Source organism: Glycine soja, chromosome 8 (genome assembly GCF_004193775.1).
Source record: "Glycine soja cultivar W05 chromosome 8, ASM419377v2, whole genome shotgun sequence".
NCBI classification, from domain to species: Eukaryota; Viridiplantae; Streptophyta; class Magnoliopsida; order Fabales; family Fabaceae; genus Glycine; species Glycine soja.
The window spans coordinates 11,851,784-11,879,667 of NC_041009.1; the positions used below are offsets into that span (position 1 = coordinate 11,851,784).

The 27,884-nt window shown below is 31.2% G+C and overlaps 2 protein-coding genes and 1 long non-coding RNA gene across 5 annotated transcripts; 1 reads left to right on the forward strand and 2 right to left on the reverse strand.

The window, feature by feature from the left end:
• The first annotated feature begins 4,929 nt into the window (after positions 1-4,929).
• LOC114421993 (DNA damage-repair/toleration protein DRT100-like) lies at positions 4,930-6,492 on the forward strand. The gene has a single exon (XM_028388152.1). It carries the CDS (start codon positions 4,967-4,969, stop codon positions 6,068-6,070), a length of 1,104 nt encoding a protein of 367 aa, XP_028243953.1. The 5' UTR covers positions 4,930-4,966; the 3' UTR covers positions 6,071-6,492.
• Positions 6,493-11,771: 5,279 nt separating this feature from the next.
• On the reverse strand, positions 11,772-12,801 carry LOC114422946. Its single transcript, XR_003668770.1, has 3 exons — positions 12,305-12,801; positions 12,167-12,209; positions 11,772-12,001 (listed from the first exon to the last, which is right to left on the reverse strand). It is a non-coding gene; the product is annotated as an uncharacterized LOC114422946 (long non-coding RNA).
• A 10,777-nt stretch (positions 12,802-23,578) lies between these two features.
• Positions 23,579-27,670, reverse strand: LOC114423030 (pentatricopeptide repeat-containing protein At5g40410, mitochondrial-like). Of its 3 annotated transcripts, none has more exons than XR_003668784.1 (5): positions 27,061-27,668; positions 26,755-26,817; positions 25,854-26,392; positions 25,163-25,239; positions 23,579-24,565 (listed from the first exon to the last, which is right to left on the reverse strand). XR_003668784.1 is itself a non-coding variant. In XM_028389631.1 (5 exons), the coding sequence occupies exons 1-3, from the start codon at positions 27,101-27,103 to the stop codon at positions 25,923-25,925; spliced, it is 621 nt and encodes a 206-aa protein (XP_028245432.1). In that variant the 5' UTR covers positions 27,104-27,670; the 3' UTR covers positions 23,579-24,565; positions 25,163-25,239; positions 25,854-25,922. The 3 variants fall into 3 exon arrangements, 1 of the variants encoding a protein (XP_028245432.1); XM_028389631.1 differs by having other exon boundaries at positions 26,755-26,862; positions 27,061-27,670; XR_003668783.1 differs by having other exon boundaries at positions 25,854-26,817; positions 27,061-27,667.
• Between the last annotated feature and the right edge of the window lie 214 nt (positions 27,671-27,884).

The following is a 27,884-nucleotide window of genomic DNA, read 5'->3' on the forward strand; positions in this document are numbered from 1 at the left end:
AACAAGATCACATTGACAAGGTAATGGAAGTAATGATTTTAGTGTTATTTGGACCCACGCAGAGGATAGTGTCATGTGTACATAAATATGCCTTGTCGGAGCAACCTTTATAAGTCTATGTCTATCACAATACTTTTTTTGTTTTAATAAAGTCTATCACAATGCTATCTATACATCCCAGCGGAATATGATAATAAGTGGAGAAGAAAAACACTGTTATTATCTCATGCTTTTCATCACGATTCTCTGGTACTTCCTAGTTTACTCTTTAATGTTATGATTGAAATTGGATTTGAAGTAGAATATGGAAGAAAGATATAAGAGAAAAAGAAAAAAAAAAAAGGATGAATAACTATTTTAGTTTTCGAAAGTGTAAGCGTTATCACATTAATATCTAAAAATAGAAAAATTTAAAGTAAGTTCATATGGTGTCAAATAAGTTTTTAAATTAAATCACTTAGGGTATGCTTGTTTACACGTTGGATGTAGCTACCAAAGGATACTTTCAGAGCGTGGGTTTTGAGAGCTCCAAACTTAAAATAAACATGTAATTATTGTCACTTAAAGCTTAAAAGTATTTTTTGCTGACAAAAAAACTTTAAAGTATTTTAATATTTATGTTAAATTATATGACTTTTTCGAAATAAAGTAAGTGACACATGCACTTCTTGAATAATAATCATTAGACAAGCCAATCAAAAAATGACTCAGCAGAAAACATTACAATATTCTCTTATTCGAAATGTTGCATTTCACTTAAGTAACATGATGTTTATGATAAAACATCCATTCATCGGACGATGGTGCATATGTGTTAATTTAGAATCATTGGACGATGAATCTTCTAGAAACTAAGTAACATTGCACGACATATAGACTTTAATCATTCTTTAATAAAGTTCATTCCGAGTTTACCTGTTAGTAGAATCAATCTTTCTTCAGTAAGAAGTTTTGTAAATATATTAGCAAGTTGATCATCAGTTGGTAGAAGTTCTAGATCCATTGCCCCTTTCTGAACATGGTCTCTTATAAAATAATGCTTAATTTTTATATGTTTGACCTTTGAATGCAATGTGGGGTTTTTCGAAAGACTAATAGCAACATTGTTATCACAAAAAATAGGAATATTACTCTCAAAGATGATGAAATCCTCAAGCTAGTTCTTTATCCAAAGGAGTCGAATACATCAACTTGCAGCTTATATGTATTCTGCTTCAGTAGTAGATAGTGCAACAAAACCTTGCTTCTTACATATCCAAGTCACCAAGTTGCAACCAATGAAGTGACAACTTCCATTGATTCTATTCCTTTCAAGCTTATCTCTAGAATAGTCAGCATTAAAGTGTCTTGTGAATGTAAAATCTTTCATCTTCTTAAAGCAAAAACCAAGGTTAGAAATACCAATAAGATATCTAAATATATGTTTAACAACAGCTAAATGAACTTTCTTGGTTCTTTCTAAAACCTTGTACATAAACAAACACTGGACATGATATCAGGTTTGGACGTTGTGAGATGTAACAATGATTCAATCATTGTTTTGTATTAAGTTTTGTTCACCTTCTTAGATCCCTTGTCCAGTCCAAGGTATTTGGTTAGATGCATTGGAGTCTTCATCTCTTTTGCATCATTCATATTGAATTTCTTCAATAACTCCTTTACATACTTTGTCTAATGAATGTATATTCCTTTGTTTGTTTGCTTTATTTGTAGTCTAAGGAAAAATTTTAATTCTTCCATCATGCTTATTTCAAATTCATTATGCACTAGCTTCAAAAAATACTCACACAAAGTTTCATTAGTAACATCAAAAGATAATGTCATCAACATAAACTTTTATTTCACTATTTACCATTAAATTAATCATCATTTATTAATTGATTATTAGTTGCACAAAAGTAATATGTCAAATGTGATGATATTCATTTATCACAATTGATTTAGCAATATACTTTTTTATGTAATTATTTAATCATAGTTTTAGTCACTAAACTTTACAAATCACATATTTTTTAATAGAACTCTTCATTAGTCGCTATATTGATGTTTATTAGCGCTCACTAATTGATAATTGCTAAATTTGGTCAACAAATATAATTTTTTTCCATATGATGCCACAATTATTTTACATAAAAATTAATCTTATTTGAGCTGGGTAGAACCATTCTAGACGAAAAAACTTAATCAATAAACTTAGTTTTTATTAAAGATTATCAAACTAATAAAATGATAAAAAAATAAAATTGAAAGGTTAAATTAAAAAAAATGAAAGGCAAAATATTATTACTAAAACCAATTTGTAGCCCAAGTCGTGCCCAAACTAAAAATTCACCAAGGTACAAAAGCTAGTTCACAATGGCGTGCTGTATCTATAAAGATTACACCAAAATTGAAAAAACACCTAGGACAAAAGTCGTATTACCAATTGCCACCCCATGCGTTATTATCCAAATAAACCCCCACAATGCAAATTACACCAAAATAATAATATAAAAAAACAACTAGGACAAAAGTAACAACATCATATGCATGCTTAATAAGCTAACTCACATCCCCCCTTTCTGATGATATTCCTTTACATTAGAGCCCTCAAGATTTCATCTATATATCAGCGCTACATAGCAATTCCTCCGAAGCATCTAAAAAACCTTCCAGCCTTGAACCCCATACACAATAACATATTCTTGATTCACTTTCGAATCCTTCTGCCAACTATTTGCGTTTGATGCAATTTTTCGGTTCAACAACAATTGAAACAAACCCAAAACCTGGTGCCCACAAATAGTTTGAATCAAATCCCCTATCAATCTGAATATTGCAATGCTAGGAAAAACTCCACACTTTAACAATACAATGACTCTCGTGGAAACTTTCCATGACCCCCCTCCAAGAAAAGAACCAAACAATTACACATCCCTCAGCTACTAAAAAAGAGAACTTGCACGATAGAATAATCAAGACCAAGAGTTTAAAGGAACTGATCCCATCAACAAGCAAAGGAGAACCTACTAGCTACCCTCCACCTTACACCAACCTCCCAACATCACAATGCTTGCTCCAACGAGAAAAGGCAAGAAAAATATTGTTCCATTCACCAACCTTCATCACCCCTCCATTCTCCTACAGTCACAAACTCCACAACCCCACCATAATAGCCGAAAAGCACTCTCTGCAGCAACAACAAACAACACACCACAACCTCCACACCTGTCACTAGTAGAAAAACACACCAACATTTACATAAAATTGCACAACAACACCCATCTCCAACAAGTACCACGGCTTCACCTAGATGTTTTCCGAATACACTCAACTGGATTCATCATCAAGTCAGAGAGAATAAAAAATCATTTCTTCTTAGCCTAGCTTTAGCCACTTCCACCTGTTGACCTTCACCTGTTCAAGGATTTCGTGACCCTATAAATTCTGATCTTTAAAAATCATACCATTTCTGGCAATCCAAATAGCTCTGACCACAGCATGCCATGCATACCACCATCCAACATTCTACTTCAATCCCCCTACCCCCTTGCCAACCCATCAAATTGATGCATCTGAGCATCCATTTGATCCTCTTGCAAAATGATTACTAAAATGCCTAATCATTCCGACTCTAATACCCTCCACCTCAATCAAAATTGACTTGCTCTAATTACTTTGTAAACATGTACCGAAAAAACTTTTTTGAAAATGTCCTTGTTTATACATGTGTGTGTGTTTTTTTTTGTCGTTTAAACATACTTTAATATAATTTTGAAAAAAATTAATTTTAAATAAAAATAGAGATTGACGTGGCTAATACATGACAATGACCTGGTTAAAAATTAATTCTTTGATCCCTATCGATGATTTTCTTTAGAAATTGGTCATTGTACGTTCTTTTGCCAATAAATTATTGTATGTTTTAATCATATATTATATAAAAGATAGTTATTGACCGTGTATTATTCAGCCATAACCATTTGAATTGATTTTAGTTTTTTTTCCAATAATATAAAAAATTAATAAAATTATCAATTATAATTTTTTTTGACATAATCCAAAAAATTCTCCCTCTAAATTTAACTGTGCCTCACACTAATATTTATCTAATTTCTATATATATCACCTTTATTAATACAAAATGGTCCCGCGGGTAGATACAATTTTTTCATCACTCTGTCAAAAAGCATTGTTGATGATGATTCTAAGTAAAGTAACAAATCCTAGTGCATTAACAAACATAAACACATTATAAGGAGTACTTTCTCGGTTTCTCTAAAAAGCCAATGTGTAGTACTGTTACATGAAATCAACATGGTGTCTTACCAAAAAAAGAACACGATGATAATTAAGTTACAATCTAGATTATAAAATTAAATTTCTTAGAGCTTTTTATTTTTTTAACAACAAATGTTATTCACAACATTTTTAGAAACATTCACTAACAAGAATAACTATGAAACTTTTAGATTTATTTCTCATTTTTTTTAAGATTTAATATTTGTAATAAATAATCATTATATATCTTAAAAAGTTACGCTTGAGATAAATCAATTTCTCTTTTTTTAAACATATACAAATAATTAATTAATTTTTTAAAGTATTATTTTCATTTAATATTTAACCAAAATCAATTCTTTTAAATACCATTCCTAAACCAAAAACCATTAACCCGAATCCTTCAAGATAACTTTTCTAAAAAACATCAATTTTTCTTAATAAAATGCAAGTAAATAAAACCCTAATTTACACAAAACAAACGAACCGTCAGCTCATGAAGCTTAGCCCCACCATGTCATACCCCTAGCAATGGCATGTGCCTAATAACAGTGAAAAAGTATGAAACAAACACTCACAAAACCACACCGAGTCACCACCGACTGTAATAACAGCACCATTCAAGGGGCAATTTGGTCACTCAACACCTATATATAACAACTCGTACAAACATGCACTGAAATAGTTAAACACTCTCTCTCACTCAATGGCTTGGCACTCGTTCCTCTTATTAGCGACGGCCATTCTCGCCGTTGTGTGCTCCGCCGTGAGCGGTTGCTCGCCATCGGATAGGGCGGCGCTGCTGGCCTTCCGGAAGGCGCTGAGCGAGCCCTACCTTGGCCTCTTCAACTCGTGGACGGGCTCCAACTGCTGCCTCGACTGGTACGGCATCAGCTGCGACGCCACCACCGGCCGTGTCACCGACATCAACCTCCGCGGGGAGTCCGAAGACCCCATCTTCGAGAAAGCCGGTCGCTCCGGCTACATGACCGGAAAACTCTCAGAGGCGATCTGCGGCATCGACACCCTCACCACCCTCGTCGTCGCTGATTGGAAAGACATTGCCGGGGAGATCCCCACCTGCGTCACCGCGCTTCCCTCCCTCCGCATCCTCGACCTCATAGGGAACAAGCTCTCCGGCGAGATCCCGGCCGACGTGGGGAAACTCTCACGTCTAACCGTCCTGAACCTGGCCGACAACGCCCTAAGCGGCAAAATTCCAGCGTCCATCACCCAGCTGGGCTCACTCAAACACCTGGACCTCAGCAATAATCAGCTCTGCGGCGAGATTCCGGAAGACTTCGGGAATCTGGGCATGCTGAGCCGCATGTTGCTGAGCCGGAACCAGCTAACCGGTAAAATACCAGTTTCTGTCTCCAAGATTTACCGGCTTGCGGACTTAGACTTATCCGCAAACCGGTTATCCGGTTCTGTCCCGTTCGAACTCGGGACAATGCCGGTTCTATCCACACTGAATTTGGATAGTAACTCTTTAGAGGGCTTAATTCCTTCGAGTTTGTTGAGTAATGGGGGTATGGGCATTTTGAACCTTAGTCGAAACGGGTTTGAAGGGTCCATACCCGACGTGTTCGGGTCACACTCGTATTTCATGGCTTTGGATTTGTCTTTCAATAATTTAAAGGGTCGGGTACCCTCTTCGTTGGCTTCGGCTAAGTTTATCGGGCATTTGGATCTTAGCCATAACCATTTGTGTGGATCCATTCCTCTCGGAGCACCCTTCGATCACCTCGAAGCGTCGTCGTTTACTAGCAATGATTGCTTGTGTGGGAACCCCTTGAAGACTTGCTAGTTATAGTGGGTGACCCGGGATCCGAATGCGTACCCGGATAGATACCCGATTTGTTTACAAGGTGTGGTGTAATAATTTTATTTTATTTTGTTGTTAAGTGGTGTAAGTGTAATATAACGTTTTAGTGAGAAAGTTGAAAGAGAGAAAGGAAAAGAAGTGAGGGCATAGGCATCTGCGTGCACGTGCACGACAAGACAAGGGTTTCAAGGAAGGAATTCATGTTTGTGTGGGAGGTCAAGCTTATTTGAAAATTATTCCTGTGCTGCATGTGAGCTTCCTTGTTTTACTAGTATAATGTAAAAGAAGATATATGGATAATGATTTCATTACTGTTCTTCCTTTACTAATTTTAAGGGTTTTATTTTTTATTTTTTGTGAATGTTAAGGGTTTGATTTATATATATAGTCACATGCAAAAGTTACATGTGCGCTTAATTAGATTATTCAATTATCATTGTATGCAACTACGTTGTGGCAGTTAAAAGATGAACTAATTAATGCACGAGACATTCTGGGTCTTTAAGATGAGAACCACTTGAGGTGGATGTGTAGTTTTGCAGTAGATATTTTCTTATGGTTTGAATATTTTAAGTGCAAAAATATACGTACCCGGGAAATACAAATTTTCCAAACTGATACATAACAAATGATTTATTAATTAATTTGATTTGATGTATTATATCTGTTATAAATTATATGACGTTTTTAAAAATATATATTTTAAAATATGTCATTTTATAAAATTAATGTTATATGAAATATTTTTTAATATTAATTTTAATCAATGCTGAGTGAAAATAGTATATAACAAGAATAAACGAGTCATTAAAAGATTACTCCTAATATTTTCTTTAAAATTTTATAAATTAATTATATTTTTAATATATATGTCAAAATTTTAAATATCATATAATTTGAAAGGGGGAGAGTACTTAATTAGCTTAAGTGTGAGATTTTATGCTCAATAACTTCGAATAAGATGAAAGACTAAAACATTAATCATTATTTTGAGAAAAATGTTAACAATATTTCACATTTTTTTATATAACTTTTTATTAGTGGTTGGAATTCATTAAAAAAATATAATTTTTTGAGGGTGTTTTAGTTTTTATTTAATGACTTTCTCTTAGTTTTCAATAATTTTAATCAACAATGAATCATTTTATTTTGATAGTCTAGCGCTCTAGAGAAAGGAATATTAAATTTAAATTGCATTTTACTGAGAAGAGTATACGTATTTGAGCAAAGGGATCTGTATCTATATCTGTCCTCTTTTTTAAAAAACTTCTTTTGTGATACAAGAGGCTTTACTTTTAGGTTAGGGTCTTGATAAGTTAATACTATAAGATTTAACCAAACAAATCATGTTAAAGATATGGATTAATGAAAATCAAAGTAGAGTACATAAATAATACTATCAATAAAAGTTTGTCCCTTTTTTTAATTTTTTAGTTAATTTCTCACATTTGCTTTCATTTTCCAAGTTCTCCCTGTTTTGCCATTTTAGATCCTTATAGAAGGATTGGAATACCCAGATGGGGGAGCAATAATGCAGCTCAACTACCACTTGGGGGGCACATGGTGCTGTACCTCATCCCTTCCCATAAGCATTAACTACGAGCCAGGTCTTTATGCCATTTAAATCCGTGTAACATGTAAGATAATAAAAAGCAGAGATATTGAATGCACATTTAAAAAGGAGAATGCACTACTAAGTGATTATTAACTCTTCCTTAAACATCATATGTAAGTATTATAAATTTTTTAATACCCCCACTATAGTGCATGCCTTTACTCTACCAAAGACATACCATAAATTTGGTCCAATCATTTCCCTAGCAAAAATGAATTCGTGGACCCCTCCCCCAATTCCTACTCTGGCATTCACATTCTAAGTGGCCCTCTATGCATGTGAATTGATCCTGCACTTTCCAATGCCATGACCGATTGATTGAAGACAAGCCTGTTCAGTATGGATCATGATCCAATCACTCTAAGCAATTACAAGTTTACAACCCTCCTCTCACTGGCCACACCAATGTTTATTATTGTTTGTTCCTCCCCTTATGTTATGGTGTGCTTTGTTTCATGTTAAAAAATTAATTGAATTTATATTTTGGAAAAAAAATAAGTTTACATGTTTAGTTTTATATTAAAAAAAGATTTAGAATTAATTTTAAGTTAAAATAATTTTAAATAATTTTTTTATTGAATTTAAAATTCTTTACTGAGTTTTATACTTAATTTTTTTATAATAAAAATATTTAAACATAAATCACATTATTTTAAAATTAATTTTATTAACACTCAACCAAACATAAATTATATATGTCCTCTTTGTAAAAGAATAAGGATGGAACTGAGTAATAACACTGCATTGTTTGAAATGCTACGGACATGTATGCTACCTCTATTTAAATTATGTTACTTTTTTTATTATCATATTATTAATATAAAAATATCAATTAATTTTGTTCATCACTAATTTCTAGTAAAATGTTTGACGGGTATCTTTTATAGTAGAATCTTTCCTTTGTGAAATCTCTAATAATAGTCTTGTTTTTTGTTACAACTTTATGAGAGGATTAGGGTGGGCATAAAATGTACATAGGAGAAGAAAAGGATGCATAAGCCTTTTGCAAAGTATGATACACGATAATTGCAGCAGCCCCATGCCCCATGCCCCATGTAAAACTTTTACCAAAAAAACAATTAAACCCAAATGCTATATTACCTATATGGTACAAAACAGGTACAAAATAGTCTTCACACAAATTTATACGAATCTACCTGTTTAAATATCACTGGACGGATATTAAATTAACTTCCTAAAAAAAAAGACAGATATTAAACTAAGAAAAATAAAAATTAGAGCTTTGACAGAAGCTAGAAGCTAGGAATTGTTTTCGAATAGTTATTAGTAATTTCCCACAATGAATTCACGTGATGATAATAAATAGTTTAGTTTGTACCAGCTAGCTAGAAAGATAGCAAAGGGACGGGCCTAGGAATGAACCACCATTAGAGAGATTCTTGGATGCTTTCAGACTAAAATATTAATCATGTAGTGTTCATCACATTAATTTTGTAAATCATTGTTGTCTTTTCTTTAAGTACATTTTTACTCTCGTAATTAATTTTTACACTTTCGGTCATACAAAACACCTTCTCACGTACGGACAATATATGTTGTGAACCCACGCTCAACATTAATCTTCTTTGAGTACTTTTCATTTATTTTACTTACCGAAAATCTTATTAAAGGAAGTGAAAAAAAAATACATTTTTCAGTTAATGCAAATTAGGATTACATGCTTTTTTTTTCATTCACTCATACAATTTAATGTTTTTATAATTTTTTTGTTTTATTATTTGTAAAATATGTTTTTTTTCATCCTCAAGATCCTTTAGATAAAATTTTGAATAATAATAAAAATATTATTTAAAGTGATTTTAAAAAAATAAACATATTTTATAATAATTAAAACAAAAAAATGAAAAAAAATGTTAAGTTACAAGAATAAAAAAATATTTAATTTTATAAATTATATCTAAAATGTATGGGAAGTGGGAACTCTATTTATATCAGAGGATTGCATCACAATTCTTGACGTACAATGTCAAGGTAGTAGTCTAATAATCTTGTACCATATGATATAGTGACATACAAATTAATTTATAATGTTTTAAAATGTATAGCATGGTTAGGCTTCATATAACCCAAACTATACATGGTCGGAATTAAGGGTGGAAATGAGTCAAGTCAAATTTTACTAGGGTTGAGCTCGGCTTGAATTGAATAAGTAAGGCTTAAGCTAGATTCATTATCTATCATAAATTTTTTTTTAAAGGCTGGTTCGACTTATATAAAAGTATGATTTGACCTACGAGCCTATTTAAAAGTCTGTTTAAAAACGTCTTTAACTAATTAATTGTTTTAAAATCTAATGAAATACTAACTAAAAAAGAAACTTATAAAATTTCGTAATGTACAAATCCAAAAATAATTGGTAAACAAAATCATATTAAATTCAAGTTATTAAAACACAAAGTATATCAAAAGAAAATGAAAAAAGAGCATAATATTAAAAATTATATGGATTAGAGATAATTTATATTAATATAGCCAAATAAAAATATTTAAATTATCTGAAAATGTCTTTACAAAACATTCTTTTCTTTGGAATTATTAATCTGGTTGCATTATCCTTTTAATTTGAATCTTTTTTCTTTTTGAAAATTTTACGCATGCAAGTGAACTCTCTAAACACTTTATGTCACTTCATTTCATCGTTCATGATGCCATAAAAATTGTATAGATAATAGTTATTATTATTATTACTTAGTTTAACAAGTTTTTTTTATAGTTTGACTTTGGCCTTTTTATCTAATTTTTTTTAAAAAACTTGAGTTTGACCTTTATAGTAAACAAGTCAACCCCAGCCTATTTGTACAAAACCTAATCTAACGCCTAACTATGAACAAAATCATAAATAATAGTTTTTAATTAAAATATTTGCCTATTTTTTATTCATTATCCAATAAATAGGCGATGTTTCTTATATATCATAATAAAATAGAATAAAGGATATATATCCATTTCGAGTAGAGGAACAAGGTCTAATGCGTCTAGCTTAGGTTCGTGGTGGACCATCATTTTTTTTAAAACATTTGATGAGGGTGGTGGATCCATCATAGCACATGGATTATGATATTTTAACTAATTTATATCTTATATGCCAATTATTTGTATTATTATTCTAAAATTATTATTTTTCATTAATTTTTAGAAAAAAAATAACTAAGGAAGAGTGTTTAGGAGACAAAATAAATAATACATTATAAATTAAAATATCTAATAAAAATGAATTAATGAATTTCTGAAGAAAATCTTATAATTAAATACGGAATGTATATTAATTGATTTCTCAAAATCAGCAACTTATACATAAAAATAATGAATTTTGAAAACTTCGCAGGAAAACAAAGTAACAAACTAAACGAAATTATATTTCGCAGGAAATTATATTTACGTGCGTTCAACATGCCCTCAATATTTATCTCAATTTTGAAAGAAAAAAAAACATATTTGGAACTAACATTTTAACCTTGCACATGCACGGGCTAAGTAAATTTTTACTACAATTATTCAACTATGTAAATTTAAATTACTTTATTGATTTTAACGGATCAAATTAATATAAAAATAAAATATGATTTAATTTAAATTTAAAGATTATAATATAATTAGAAGAATAATATTTTAAAAATAATACTAGTTGATAGAACTACAAGTAGAATATGACTTAGTTTGGATTAAAAAAAAGTAGAATAAATAATAGCAACAACAATAATACTAATAACTTAATATAATTAAAAATGTTGTAATTTATAATAGAATAAAATATGATTTAATTTAAATTTGATAATAATAGCATATTTATAATAAAAATAATTTAAATTTAAAATTTTTGAAAAATCTTAAAAAACCAATCTCACTCATAAGTTGTGTGGGAAGATTGACATAATATATATATATATATATATATATATATATATATATATAATTACTTAAAAACTCTTTAAATTAATAATTATTAATTTATCGATAAATTAATAACTCTCTAAATTAATAAATTTCTCCGATCTTGACATTATTAATTTATAGAATTTTAACTGTATAAGCATATCAAGAGGAAAAGAAAGTGATAAAGAAGCGAAAAGACAATGAAAAAGCTAAAGAAAGAAAATTATTAATCATGTGTTTGATGATTCATGGTGACAAAGGTTCTTACTGATTTAAGAGTGTCGATGTAGGATTTTAAGGCTGATCAAACGAACTTCATAGTGTGTGCGTGTAAGTCTTCTTTCTCTCTGCCTGCTTTTAGTTATCTTTACTTTCGGTTTTTGACCAAACAAGGATTCATGTTCCTGTAACAAGGTATTTTAATTACATAGATTCTTGATTTTCTTTCAAAGAAAGATTAATTTTTGATTTTATAACACAAATACGCAAAATTAGTGTATGTAACGTACACACATGTTGTAAATTTTTTCACACAATTTAATGTTTAAAAGGTTTTATGATATGTGTACCTACTAGAGAGATGCTAGAATCCATGGCCTGGACATTCTTTGCCTAACCATGGAAATTAAGAATATATTGCAATTAATCTCCCTCTAAATCAATACAAAAGATAAAGAAAAAAAAATTACAATGTGTGTAGTGTATACCTGTGAAAAGTTTACGTGGTCTCCTTAATAAAACAGGCTCTTCTTCCTACGTACGCATCTGACACTTCTAGATCTCCCCATGGTCATATATAAAAAGAAACAAATATAGCTTGAGAATATATAAACCTAAGATAGTCCTATATACATATATAAAAGCAGCATATATAAACAAAATAAATTACTCTCAAAAGGTACTATTCTCCTGATTCTTGATCCAACGGCTAGGACGGGACCCTCTCAAGTAGTTGATGCTACATGCTGTACCACTCCTCTCTATGTTAGCATTAATTAGCAACATCAAGTTAAACAATAGACCAAAAGAGAAAGAAAAAGTAACAAAAACTCTAATACCATAGAAATTATTAATTAAAATGTATACCAATTGTTTCTTTGGGCTTAATGTACAAGTACAGCTTTAAAAGCTTACCTGGACAACGTCATATAGTATGTAATTAACATCAAGAACCATACATCAAGAACCATAACATCAAGCCTAAATTGACACACATATATATATTAATAGCTTCAGTTTAGGATTTTCTTATCTGTTTCTATTTTCAATTAATTAATAGAAATTATTATTTTAGTTTTATTTTATGTTTTTAGGTATTTTTAGAAACAGTGAAATTATCATTTATTATTTTCTTTAAAATGTGAAATAAATTTATATTAATGGGAAATTAAAGTTAGTAAGAAGAGAGCAAGTTGGAAAACTAACCAGAAGTTAATAAGCTAGAAAGAAATTTTTTAAGCTAGCTTATTAAATTATAAATATTTAATAAAATCAGTCATTGAAGTGACTGGAAAATAAAAATGACAAAATTGACATTCTCTTTTTTTTCCTATTTATAAGATCCAAGTTTAAAATGATATTTATTCTTTTTTACAAGACACAAACTACAATGTGCCTTGCATTAGTTATTTTAAGACTAAAAATACCCTTAATTCAAAGAAGAGAGAGAATATATTGTCAAACAATTAGAAGAGAAAGAAATATTAATTACAATGATAGATTTGAAAAAAAATATAAATTTAAAATAAATTTATTGTTATTAATTAAATTAATCACTTCTCTTAATCTTGATGAATTCAAACATTGGATTTTATATGGGAGTATTTAAAAAAGATAATAAAGAAATTGAATAAATATTTGAAGGATAAAAAGATAATAAAATTTTAAAACACACATTGTTGCATACTGTTAAGAAATTCATAATCTTGGTTAAGAAATTTATAATTTTTATTAAATGCCAACATCTTGTTGCATTCATTTATTGTTTTATATTTGCTTAGATGATATAATTAGACTTTAGCCATCGGAAAAGATTATTGATTTAGTTTTAGATTTCTCCAGTTTCTTAGATTATTATTGTGAAAGTTCAAATCCAATTTATAAATTAAGAAAAATCCAATTTTGTGTTTCCAAAAACATATACTGTTTCAATACTTGTTATTTTCATATTTTTTTATGTCATATCAAGTTGTCTAATGGTTATCTAATTGAGATTCAAACACTTTTCTTCATGGATTTAAGGTGTTCCATGCAATTGCTTAGGCAAAATGTTGAATGCAATGAATTAATAGAACAAAACAATTGCATGCCTTAAGCTAAACTATTTTTGGTTGGATTCGAAACAACTTAACCACTTATATTGCTTCAAAATAGAAGAGTACTCAAATACTATACACAACAAGTTTAATGTCATTCTTCTAACATTAAATTTGTTGCACCGCAATAGTAATAGCAATAGATGAGTACTGTTCTGTTTTAAGGTGACATATGTAGTTAAGTTGCTTTAAATCTGACCAAAAATAACTTCTCAGCTGAGAACTTAAGGCATGCAAAAGTATGACAATTTGTTTTATGAATCCCTGCATTCAACATCAAGATTGCTTGAATCTCAATTGGAGAACTGTAAACAACTTGATACTTGAAATACTGAATGTGTTTTCATTAATGGAAGCACAAAATTGGATTATTGTTGATTTATAAATAGGATTGAACTCTTCACAATTTTATTTAGGTATAAGAAACTGGTGAAACCTAGACCTAGAACAATAATCTTTTCATACAACAAGTGTCTTATATATTCTCTAAGCAATGTAAAACAATAAATGTATGCAACAACAAATGGACATTTGATCATAACTAACTTTCTGTTTAAAACTATCCAAATAGCTTCTCAGATGGTAGCATCACGCTCCCTTAGAACCCTAGTGAATAATTCATATACATATTCAATGGAGACATCCATATCCCACTTATCCATTGGATATTTGGTACGAATATTTTCTGTGAAAACTAACATATTTACTAAAGTATATCAATTACTTTGTTGCATAACCATGTATACACGTGCAAGGACAAGAAAATATATCTAAAAGGCTAAAGTTATAACAATGGCAAACAAATTACGTATATATCATTTGTGCATATCAAGAGGAAAAGAAAGTGATAAAGAAAGAATAAAACTAAATGAAGAAGCTAAAGAAAGAAAATTATTAATTATGTGATTCATGATGTTAAAGGTTCTTACTGATTTAACAGTGTCGACGTAGGATTTCAAGGCTGATTCTGGAGACCAAACGAGCTTCATGGTGTTAAAGGTTCTTTCTCTCTGTGTTTAGTTGTCTTCACTTTCAGTTTTTTGAAGAAGGATGCATATTCCCGAAAAATGCATTTAAATTACATAGATTCCTGATTATCTTTGATAGAAAGATTAATTCTTGATTGTAGAACACAAATACACATAGTTAGAGTATGTAACACGAACAATGTAAATTTTTTTCTCACCTGGGATTATACACACTTAAAATTTTCCACCCTTACTAAATGTCCTTGGGAAGTTAAAAAATTACAATGTGTGTAGTGTATACCTGAGAAAAGTTTACGTGATCTCCTCAATTCAAGAGGCTCTTCTCCCTTCGTAAGCATTTGACACTTCTAAGTTTTGAAGTTGGTTAAGAAATTCATATATAAAAAGAAACAAATATAGCTTGAGAATACAATATAAAAAGCTAAGATAGTCCTAGACTTGGTTAAGAAATTCATAATCTTTAACTCATTATCATTAATAATTAAAGTTAGATTCAAGTCATTTACCTGATTCTTGATCTGCTGCACCACTCCTTTTCTCTGTGTAAGCAATATCCAAAGTTCAAACCCTTCCTACAAGAAACAACAACATTGATTAGTAATGAAGCCGCGATACCGCCGTCTCCACCTCCTCTGCTGCCACCACCCTTTTGGCGTCAACACCTCCATCTATCATATGGGATTATACACACGTACATCTCACTTCAGACAAAAATTAATCAAGTGAAACAATAGAGCAAAAGAGAAAGAAAAAGTAACACCATAAATTTTTTTAATTAAAATGTATACCAATTGTTTATTTGGGCTTAATGTACACGTACAGCTTTAAAAGCTTACATGTACAACGTCATATCAGTAATTAAACACCCTAATTAACATCAAGAACCATACAAAGAAGAAAAGAAAGATGGTTCCTTGAGAAGTTAAATGTTCTTACTGATTTGACTTTTGACGGTGTCTATGTAGGCTTTTCAAAGTTGTTTCTTGATGGTGTATGTGTCCTCTTTCTCTCGATCTGTGGGTCTAGTTATCATCAGTTTCTGGGTCGCGATATGGATATCATGTGAGGGTTATTGAGGGAGCAATTGTGTTTCTTGGCCATCAAAAGAAGAGTGACAGAACACCTGCAATGTTATCAAGTATATTTAGGATGAAAGAAATGAAGAAAACATGTGAAGAGAATCAAGGGATGTACTTTAAAATTGATACGTACCAGAATGTTGTGGCCTCAGCTGCCACCTCTTGTACATTGAAACCAAGAAGGAGAACACATTCTCAGCTGGAATTTTTTTCAAGCAAGCCTATTAAAAATCAAAACTTTTATAACCAAAAACAAGTGTTCCAAACACCAAGGCATATGGTTATGTGAAAAATGAGTTTTCTCCCACAAAACATGCCATACGTGTTACTGTTAGTATACCAAACTGAAAAGCAAAACCAATTGAAGGCAAGGAAGCACAAAACTTTCAGTTATCAGAGAAGAGAAAAAGCATAACAACATATTTTTGTTTTCAGAACCTTGTTTCCTCTCTACTTACTTCACGAATTTGAATATGATGCTTCAACCATGGCTTCTTAAATTTTTGTTTTACACAGAAATATATTTTTAATAGGCTGTGATGTCTGCACAATATGCATAAGTACTATATGGAATAAAATTAAATAAGAAGTGAAGACAGAGAAGGATATTGAATTAATCATCTCCAGTTAATTTCATCAATTAGTGTAATAATACTCTTAGGTACATTTTTTAATAACAATTCTTATAACATAGGCAAGAATAAAAACAACGAAAAAATTATGAAAAGAAATCAGTTATAGGATAGTCTCTGGCCACTGAAGATACTCTGGACAACAACTAACAAATCAGTAATAAAACATAAGTTAGATGTAAATTAATTATTTTCAAGGATAAAAAAATACGTGCAAATTGAGTGAGCCAAATTAAAGTCAATGCCTCTCAAACCGCTTATATATATCCATAATCATTCATTAGAACAACATTACCAACTAATATCCACATTCTAACACACACAGAGAAAGAGAGAAAAGAGACACTTACACTGTTAAGCTTGGTCTCCAGAAACAGTCCTTAAAAGCTTACATGGACACTGTTTAATCACTAAGCACCCTCAACTAATGCCAATTCCTATAATTAGGATGTCTAAGGAACTAGGTAACCCTTTAACTTGGAAAAATTATTAGTAGCAGTTTACTTTCTTAATCTCTGGTCAATGCTACTTTTGTGTTAGATTCAATCTAAATTCCACAGACATAAAAACCACATTTGATTTTTAGGATCTATATCTATTATTAATTAAAATGTATAACGATTGTTTCTTTGGGCTTAATGTACACGTACAACTTTAAAAACTTACATGGACAACGTCATATCAGTATGTAATTAACATCAAGAACCATACATCGTTTTGAGCATGCATTCAATAAACAAAGCATAAGTGCAAAACTTATAGATTACATCGTTTTATAAAAACACCCACCGTCGGTATGTAATTATGTATGTCTTTTTCTCATTTTCCTTAGTCATCCCAGATATGAGATATATAATATATATAAAGCTGAAATTGACACACATATATATTAATAGTTTCAGGTTTACGATTTTCTTATCTGTTTCTATTTTCAATTAATTAATAGAAATTATTATTTTAGTTTTATTTTATGTTTTTAGGTATTTTTAAAAACAGTGAAATTATCATTTATTATTTTCTTTAAAATGTGAAATAAATTTATATTAATGGGAAATTAAAGTTAGTAAGAAGCTACAAAGAGAGCAAGTTGGAAAACTAACCAGAAGTTAATAAGTTAGAAATATTTTTTTTAAGCTAACTTATTAAATTACAAATATTTAATAAAATCACTCATTGAAGTAAGTGGAAAATAAAAAATATGAAAAAATTGACATACTCCTTCTGTTCCTATCTATAAGATCCAAGTTTAAAATGATATTTATTCTTTTTTACATGACACAAACTATAATGTGCCTTGCATTAGTTATTTTAAGACTAAAAATACCCTTAATTCAAAGAAGAGAGATAATATATTGTCAACCAATTAGAAGAGAAAGAAATATTAATTACAATGATAGTTTTGAAAAAAATTATAAATTTAAGATGAATTTATTGTTATTAATTAAATTAATCACTTCTCTTAATCTTGATGAATTCAAAAATTGGATTTTATATGGGAGTATTTAAAAAAGAAAATAAAGAAATTGAATAAATATTTGAAGGATAAAAAGATAATAAAATTTAAAAAACTAGAAGCTTTGGAAGCACTAATACTTTAAAAAATACTATTTCAAGTAGCATTACAATGAACGGTAGAAGTCACGTAAAAATACTTGTTTACTGAATAATTAAACAAGTTGTTTTAGCTAATAAAAAAATTAAAAATTAATTGAAATAACTTGTCGAACATAACCGAATTAAGCACACACCTAGTGTTTTTATGACTCCAAATTAAATGAAGAAGCTAAAGAAAGAAAATTATTAATTATGTGATTCATGATGTTAAAGGTTCTTACTGATTTAACAGTTTCGATGTAGGATTTCAAGGCTGATTCTGGAGACCAAACGAGCTTCATGGTATTAAAGGTTCTTTCTCTCTGCGTTTAGTTGTCTTCACTTTCAGTTTTTGGAAGAAGGATGCATATTCTCGGAAAACGCATTTAAATTACATAGATTCCTGATTATCTTTGATAGAAAGATTAATTCTTGATTGTAGAACACAAATACACATAGTTAGAGTATGTAACCCGAACAATGTAAATTTTTTCTCACCTGGGATTATACACACTTAAATTTTTCCACCCTTACTAAATATCCTTGGGAAGTTAAAAAATTACAATGTGTGTAGTGTATACCTGAGAAAAGTTTACGTGATCTCCTCAATTCAAGAGGCTCTTCTCCCTTCGTAAGCATTTGACACTTCTAAGTCTCCCCATGGTCACATATAAAAAGAAACAAATATAGCTTGAGAATATAGTATAAAAAGCTAAGATAGTCCTAGACTTGGTTTAGAAATTCATAATCTTTAACTCATATGATCATTAATAATTAAAGTTAGATTCAAGTCATTTACCTGATTCTTGATCTGCCGCACCACTCCTTCTCTCTGTGTAAGCAAAATCCAAAGTTCAAACCTTTCCTACAAGAAACAAGAACATTGATTAAACCATAGTAATGAAGCCGCAAGAAACAAGAACATTGATTAAACCATAGTAATGAAGTCGCGACACCGCCGTCTCCACCTCCTCTGCTGCCACCACCCTTTTGGCGTCAACACCTCCATCTATCATCTGGGATTATAGACACTACATCTCACTTCAGACAAAAATTAATCAAGTGAAACAATAGTAAACAATAGAGCAAAAGAGAAAGAAAAAGTAACAACATAAAAATTATTAATTAAAATGTATACCAATTGTTTCTTTGGGCTTACAAGGACAACGACATATCAGTAATTAAACACTCTAATTAACATCAAGAACCATATAGAGAAGAAAAGAAAGATGGTTCCTTGAGAAGTTAAATGTTCTTACTGATTTGACTTTTGACGGTGTCCATCTAGGCTTTTCAAAGTTGTTTCTTGATGGTGTATGTGTCCTCTTTCTCTCGATCTGTAGCTCTAGTTATCTTCAGTTTCTGGGTCGCAATATGGATATCATGGGAGGGTTATTGAGGGAGCAATTGAGGTACATATTAACATCTCACAGTAAAAAAAAGAAAAAAGAAGAGATCCTTACTAAAGGCGAAGGGGAGAGAGAGAGACAGAGTATTAATATCTAACGAAATTTGCTGGAGCTGATCAACACAATATAAGAAAAGATCAACTAAAAATAGAAAAAAAGACACAGCTTAGGGTTCTTATGACTTCAAAAACCCTGGACAATTCTTTGGACTTAGTTTTCATGCATCATGTCATCCTTGCCAAGTCCCTCCAGAAACATGGTAAAACTCTGTCTTCTCATCTATCTCACTTTTATTCCATTTTTCTCTCTATCCCTCTTCAATTTTTGTCAAATCATATATTTATCACATCAATTATTTTGTCTCTCTTCTTTTAATTTTTCTTTCTACAATCTCTCATTGGGGTCAATAGTCTAATCAAAATGAATCCCTCTAGAAAAAGTGATCTTCTAATTCTTGATCTATGTTATTGATTCAACGGCTAGGACCCTCAGAATCAGTTAATGTTTCTTGCTTCACCTCACGCACACCCCTCTCAAGAATAGTTTCTCTGCCTTGCATGCCAAGACTAACCCTCTTGGACTCACCTTGGCCACCCTCAGAACCCTAGCAATTCATCACCATAAAATCCATGAACACAATGATCGAGGCCGTGATACGTACCTTGTAACCGTGTTGCGATTTGCACCCAACGACCATGAATCGATTATGAACTTTTCCTTTCACACCATGCAGCCGTGAGGAAATTCTTCTGTCCCTCATTCCTTAAATTTCTCATGCTGCATGCATAACAAACGAACCTAAATTAATCATATCGAAATTCAACCCAGAGATCCATTTCCTACTGGTACAGTTTTTTTCTCTAAATTAATTGATAAATTTTGAAAGAAAGAATTCGCATTTTAATTATAAAGATTCTTGATCCATGAAAGAAAGATTCTTGATCTTAGCATATAACTAATGATGGATAATTAGTGTAACACACACGTTGGTTTTTTTTTTCCCACACAATTTAATTAGAAAAGTTTTATCATGTGTACCTGCTGGAGCCAAATATGCATGAATCCACGTCCACAACTTCTTTTGCCTAACCATGGAAAATAAGAATCTTGAACTATGCGTGCTTGCAATCTTTGTCAAAAAAAAAAAAAACGAACAGAAAATTCTCCAGGCTCTTCCATCGGCGTCCTACTCACTTGACACTTCTTGAGGAATGCGATGTTATATATTGCTCCATTTTATAACTAAGTCTAGTACTCTACCCCGTAATACGTCAAAGTGCACCGTTATATATTGCTCCCTTGATTAATTATTCACCCTTTCACGATATATATCCAAATTAAGACCTACCCAAAAAAAAGAGAAAGAAAAAGAGTCACAAACCACAAGCTCGTTTGATCTCAATAAAATTCCTTGAAAGCCTACTTCGACACTAAACTCAGTAAGAACCTTAAACTTTAAAAAAAAAAAAAAAAGTTCTGATTGAATCGGATCGGATGAATTGATTATTTTTTCAACTAGTTCAAGAAAAAATAACTGTATTGTCTTATAAAACGAGTTATGTTAATAAAATTGTTTCTATAAAATCAGTTCGGTCAATTAAATTGGTTTACATTTTAATATTATTTTTTATTTGAAAAAAAAGAATTCAAAAATTAATTCGAAACTGATTCGACTATTGAACCAATTTAAAATAAGTTAAAAATTAGTTCAGAACCAATTTTTTAAAATTAATTCAATTTTAAATTTGTTTCTAAATTAATTTGACTATTTAAATATAAAATCAAAACATTTTAAAATCAAAACATTTTAAAACAGTTCAAAATCAATTCGATGAAGTTACGGTTCGAGTTTTTTTTACCGAAGTAGTTTATACATACCCCTACATGGGCCTTGTAACTGTGTTGCGAGTTGCACCCAACCAGCAGATGAATCCACTACCAAGTTTTCCTTCCACACCATGCAGCCGTGAGGAAATTCTTGTGCCCCTCATTCCTTAAATTTCTCATACTTCATGCGTAGCACACACCCAAATTAATCATATCAAAATTCAAACTAGAGATCCATTTGCTACTAGTACTATTTTTTCTCTGAGTTAATTGATAAATTTTTAAAGAAAGAAGCATTCATATAATCTTCGAACATATTTTAGTTACAAAAGATTCTTGATCTATGAAAGAAAGATTCTTGATCTTAACATATAACTAATGATGCATAATTAGCGTAACACACACGTTTTTTCACACAATTTAATTAGAAAAGTTTTATCATGTGTCCCTACTGGACCTACATATGCATGAATCCATGTACACGCCTAGTGTTCTTATGACTTTAAAATAAACATTTTCTTTAAATATTTGGTGTTACATTTTTTTTTAATTTTGAATAACTGCCTTGCATACTCTGAGAAGCTTGCATACTCTGAGAAGCTATGAGCCTTTAATCCTTGGTTATATTTCCATGCTTAATTAGCACAAATTCTAGTTAAGATAGTTTTGGTGAGAAAGTTAATGATGATCAGATTCCAGAATGTTGCATTCATTTATTGTCTTATATTGCTTATAGATAATGTAATGAGGAATTAGTAATAGGAAAACATTATTGTTTTAGTCCTATTTATAAATCAAGTACAATTCAATTTTGTGCTTCCAAAAACACATCTTGTTTCAATACTTTTTACTTTCACATTTTTATGTCATATCAAGTTATTTATATATGGTTATCAATTGAGATTCAAGCACATTTTCTTCATGGCTTTAAGATGTTCCTTGCAATTGCTTAAGTAAGATGTTGAATGCAATGAGTTAATTGAAAAATTTGCTCAATGCAAGCATACTTTAAGTTATTATCTCAGAAGTTATTTTTGGTTTGATTTGAAACAAATCAAGGAAGACGTATATTACTTCAAAACAAAAGAGTATTCACATCCTGCCGTCAACAAGTTTAATGTCATTCTTCTAATGTTAAACTTGTCGATTTTAATACGAGAGTACTCTTTGCGACAAATCTAATAAAAAATAACTTCTCAAATGCCTAAGGCATGTAAGCCATTGATAATTTATTCTATGAACTAATCACATTCAACATCTTGCTTAAGCAATTGCCACTAATTCACATGTGATCTTTAACAACATTTTTTGGCCTAGCACTTAAGTAAAAATTTTGTTAAAAACTTTTGATAACATTTAAAAAATATTAGTGAACATGAATAAATGTTATTATTTTTTTCGTGATATTTTATCAAATGTTGTGTATAAACCATATTGCTAAAGGTTTTAGCAACATGAGTTATACTACAACATTTGATAAAATGCCACAAAAATTAGTAACATTTTTCCATATTTGACAACACATTTTAAATGTTACCAACAATTTTTACTAAATGTTTTAGAATAAAAAAATGTTGTTAAAACATGTGTAATAGTGTGCATAACACAAAGTCATGAAAAAAGTGCTTGAATCTCTATTGGATAACTGTAAACTGTTTGATATCTAAACAAAAAAATGATAGTAAAAAGAAATAGCCGGATGTGTTTTCATTAATGGAAGCACGAAATTGAATTATAAATAGAATTGAAATCTTCAGAATAAAATATAAAAAAAGAAAATGGGGAAACCTTGAACAATAATCTTTCCCTACAACCAATGCCTTATATTATATTCTCCAAAGCAACGTAAAACAATAAATGGATGCAACAAAAAGTTGGCGTATGATCATATAATAAATAACTTTCTCTTCAAAACTATCCAAATAGCTTCAATTCTTAGATGATAAGTACCACCCCCCTCTGAACCCTAGCGAATAATTCATCATATCCAGATTCAGTCGGGACATCCATCCATTAGGTACTAATTTTGTACGAATCTTTTTCTATGAAAACTAACATATTTAATAAAGTTTATCAGTTACTTTGCTGCATAACCATATATACACATATATGCATGGACAAAAATGTAGAGCTAAAATGAAAAAGTTATAACTATGCCAAACAAATTACGTATGTACATGGATTAGTAGAAAACAACAAATTTGGTTTTTTTTTCATCAATACTTATGGTTATCTACTTGTACTATAATGCACAGTCAAATTATCTATTCCTAACTGCTAATAAGGCAATATAAGGACTAAGTAAAGCAGGATGTAAATTGCTGTACAAATTTGACTACCTATCCCAACATTTTTCATGTTTTACTAGTTCATACAAATGGAAAAATTGAAAGAAAGGACAAGAATGCTTTGGAATAAAGAGCCAAAAACAGCAGTAATTTGAGTCAAACTTCATATTTGTAGCCATAAGGCCACAGCTCAGAGTCCGTTCCATGGATATTCTGTTTGTTGGCCCTCCACAGTTCTAAACTGAAGATGATTGTGAGTACTTTCTGCTTGTGGTTCAACTGCTGCACTGACATTCTGCAAAAATTATTGAGGAAAATAATTATTAACCAGAATTCTTTTGCCATAATAAGTTGACATTGTTATCAACGCAAAGGTAAGTGAGTAGCTCCATCAACTCTAACTTATCCAACTACTGCCATCTGTCAATTTTTTTATGCTTAGTATTGTTCGTTTGTCAAGAACTGAGACAGAACAATTACATGCATAACAAAGCGAAATGAATCCTCTCATGTGAGATTTTTACATGACAAGGTCATGTGAAGACTGAAGAGAAAGATAAATTCAAGAAACTTAAATAAGGTCCCATATATTTTGACATGGTGTCTGTGTCTATCTCTTCACATATTTTTGTCATATGAAAATCTCACACGAGAGAATCTATTCTGTATAACAAATTACAAACATCACAGTTTAAAGTTTACATATCCTGATCATAAAATGGGCAAAGATAACCTCTGATGTACTAAAATATGAGGATACTTATTTTTCTCAAGGCTTTAACAAGTTAGGTCCAGTAGGCTAAACAGCATCAGGCATCTTCCCGTTTTGTTTGGAACTGCATATAAATTGGCTTGTATTTTAAATATTTAGTAAGATCAGATGATAGATAAAGGTATATCAGCAGTAAACTATTAGCATAAGCAAAGGCAAGTATAAACGTTCCAGATATGCACTATGCTACATTTTAATTCCTCGGTTGGGGAAGGTGGGCAGATAATCAAGAAAATACTGAACAGATTTCCAATTAAAACTCATAAGTAATCCTATTCTTATGGGGAATATAGCATACTATTTTAAAATATATGTCTAAACTCTAAAGTCAATACATTATCAATTTTCAATTTACTCTAGGCCTCTAGCCACTACGGTGTTGTACAAACCGGTTTCTCCACTTCTCTAAACTGTTTTTCTACACATTAACTTCAAGCTTTATAGCTGTTTGTGGTTATATTAACTACTAAAACTTCTCGAAATGGTGAAAAGAAATTTATCTTTGGTTATTTACACCATTTAGAAGTTAAAACTATTCCATCAGCCTTGCATTTTGCCACCACAAGCCTTTTATTTCTTAGGAATAAAGAGAGATCTGTAGATGAAATGAGAGAAAAAGAAGAGGAAATAGAATCACATAACTTTAAAAAAAATGAAATACCTCTGTGCATACATTAATTCTTCACAATTCCGCCAGAATCAAAGTGTTGCTTTGAAGTCTGAAAACCATGTAACTCTCTGCAAAATATTATGAATCTTTATAAATAGGAAAGAAAATTGATTTTTGTATGCCATTTTCCAGGCAAAGAAATGTCATATCCTTGGCAAAGTTTGTTTCTCATAAATAATCTACAAAGGATAACTCATGACAAAGTTGAGATTTCATCACTTCCTCTTCCATGACTTTCTCTGAAAGATGTGAAACTTCGATATAGATTTGAAATTGTAACAACATATAAAAGCAGGCCATAAAACAGTCAGCATGAAAAGAAAAGAAAAATCAAGGGAATGTGATGATTAATACTAGTGTTTTTAATTCATAATTTACCAAACAGAAAATGAATTAGATTTAAAAGCTTTCAAGTTGGTTTCTCATTTAGTATTGGGTAAGCAACAGTCAGAGAGAAAAGAAAAGAAAAACCAAGGGAATGTGATGATTAATTAACCCGAGTGTTTTTAATTTATAATTTACCAAATAGAAAATGAATTAGATTTAAAAGGTTTCAAGTTGGTTTCTCATTTAGTATTGGGTAGGCAACTTACAAAATGGAAGCACATTTAGGTTAGAAGGAAGAACTGAATATGAATATATAGATGGAATTATGCTCATAATATAGAATCAAGTTTATCACCTAGTTGCTCATATGAGTTACGACCAATGACAATATCATTCCTGCAACTCCAAACTCCTTCAGAGATCACTACCAATAATCACCACAAGAGCATGATGCATCTGAAAAATGGTGAAATCGCTTTGAATCTCGGATAGTGATTGTACACTTCTCTATCAGCGAGACAAATTTTGCAGTGTTGAGGCAATCCTGGCTTATTTGGAGATTTTTTATTATAACTAATGGCATATCAGCATTACTAACCAAAAGTCCAAATGCAAGTGCTATCTTCTCACTATGCTTGTTAATCATATCTGTTTTGACCTCTTCATCAACATCATGGAGAATGGATTCAGTTTCAGACACAAAACCAACCTCTTGAATTTTTCTCATAATCTCTTCCAGCTTCTTGTGTATTTTGTCTGAGTCAGGGTGAGAATAATCATCCACCACAAAACAACAGATTTTTTTTCCATGCGCAATAAAACTGCATCTAGCATTTCTAGTATAAACTTTAGTCTTCATTAAAGCTCTCACTTTTGATGCATCACTCCACAGACCTGCAGCAGAATATATGTTGGAAAGCATGATATAGTTTCTAGGGTCTGAAGGATTTAATGCAATCAAATTCTCTGCAGCTTCCTTCCCAAGATTGATGTTACGATAAACCCTACAAGCACCAAGAAGGGCACCCTAAAGTCCCCACAATTTGGCTCCAATGGCATATCCTTTATCATTAGATAAGCATCAATGAGTAGACCATGGTGGCCAAGAAGATCAACCATACATTAATAGTGATCCAATTGGGGTTTAACTCCGTAAATATCAGACATAATTTGAAAGTAGTACTTTCCTTCCTTGACAAGCCCTGAGTGGCTACAAGCACTTAACAGAGCAAAAGTAACATGATCAGGCTTCATACCTTCCAATACAGTCCTTTGAAAGAACTCTATTGCTTCTTTCCCTTGCCCATGCATGGCATACCCTGCAAGCATTGCAGTCAATGCCACTTTATCAGGCTTGCCGATCTCTGCAAAGACCTTATGAGAAACATTCAGTAAGGGAGACTGAATGTTTCTAGAAAACCAAAAAAAAAAAAAAAGGGAATCATGATTTCCATTGTACAAACTGTACAACAGAATCTTGATTTCGTTGTATTTCCATAAGCAGGGAAAAAAATAACCTGAGAAGGGGAGGGATTCATGAGGGAAGAAGGGAAAAGAATAACCTTTTTGTCTTTCAACTAAAGATGGAGACGCAGAGGGACCCATTGTTTCATCTCACCATTAGGACTGGTGGTGGGCACTGGCTCATCATCATGGCACTGACCAAGATAGCTTTTTTTGGTGATGTCGTACTTTCTCTTTTGCCCATTGGTGCACTGCCTGTTGTACCACCTATTGAGATACCATTGCCATTCATCCTCGTTAATGCTCATACTCCCAAGTACATGTATGTTCCCCCTACTTCTCCCGCATCGTCTTTTGATCTGCCTTCGTCTTCTTATCTATTGTCATCTTCAAATCGTATCCCAGTTGCACAACACTTGGCCTTAGCCTCAACAAGGGCCAGCAGAGATGCCCCATTTGTGATTTTAATTAAGGAAGATGACACAGAGGATGCGACGGAGGAGGACTCCTGTGTGGAATCCTCTCAAGGATATTCCTCGGGGACTTCTTGGAGCTATCTTGGGGTAGGGTTAGCACTGATCTTGCTTTTGCTCAGTCGGAGTAGTATAGGGATAGTTAATTGCTCTATCTAGGTTTTGTCTTTCTTGATGTATTTTAGGGGAGGGTAGCTTAGATATTGCAGTTATGTTTTTCGGTTGTTGATTTACTTGTACTTTATATCTTCCGTCTGTAGTGGTAACTTCATAAGGCTTTGGACACCATTCTTTTAGCACTAGTATTTATGTTATCGTGATATTTATTTACTAGATGACATATGATCATTCATTACTGTTGTTTATTAACTATGTATTATATATGGGAATGATTATCTTCAAAACTATTCTTTTAAACTATGTTCCCTTTATCACAAGATAGTTAAAAA

Coding starts and splice junctions, on each gene's coding strand:
- LOC114421993 (XM_028388152.1), top strand. CDS start 4,967: ATGGCTTGGCACTCGTTCCTCTTATTAGCGACGGCCATTCTCGCCGTT.
- LOC114423030 (XM_028389631.1), bottom strand. CDS start 27,103: ATGGGTCCCTCTGCGTCTCCATCTTTAGTTGAAAGACAAAAAG. Junction 26,863..27,060: donor TTTAGTTGAAAGACAAAAAG/GTTATTCTTTTC, acceptor AGGTCTTTGCAG/AGATCGGCAAGCCTGATAAA. Junction 26,393..26,754: donor TCAAAGGACTGTATTGGAAG/GTATGAAGCCTG, acceptor ATTCTGCTGCAG/GTCTGTGGAGTGATGCATCA.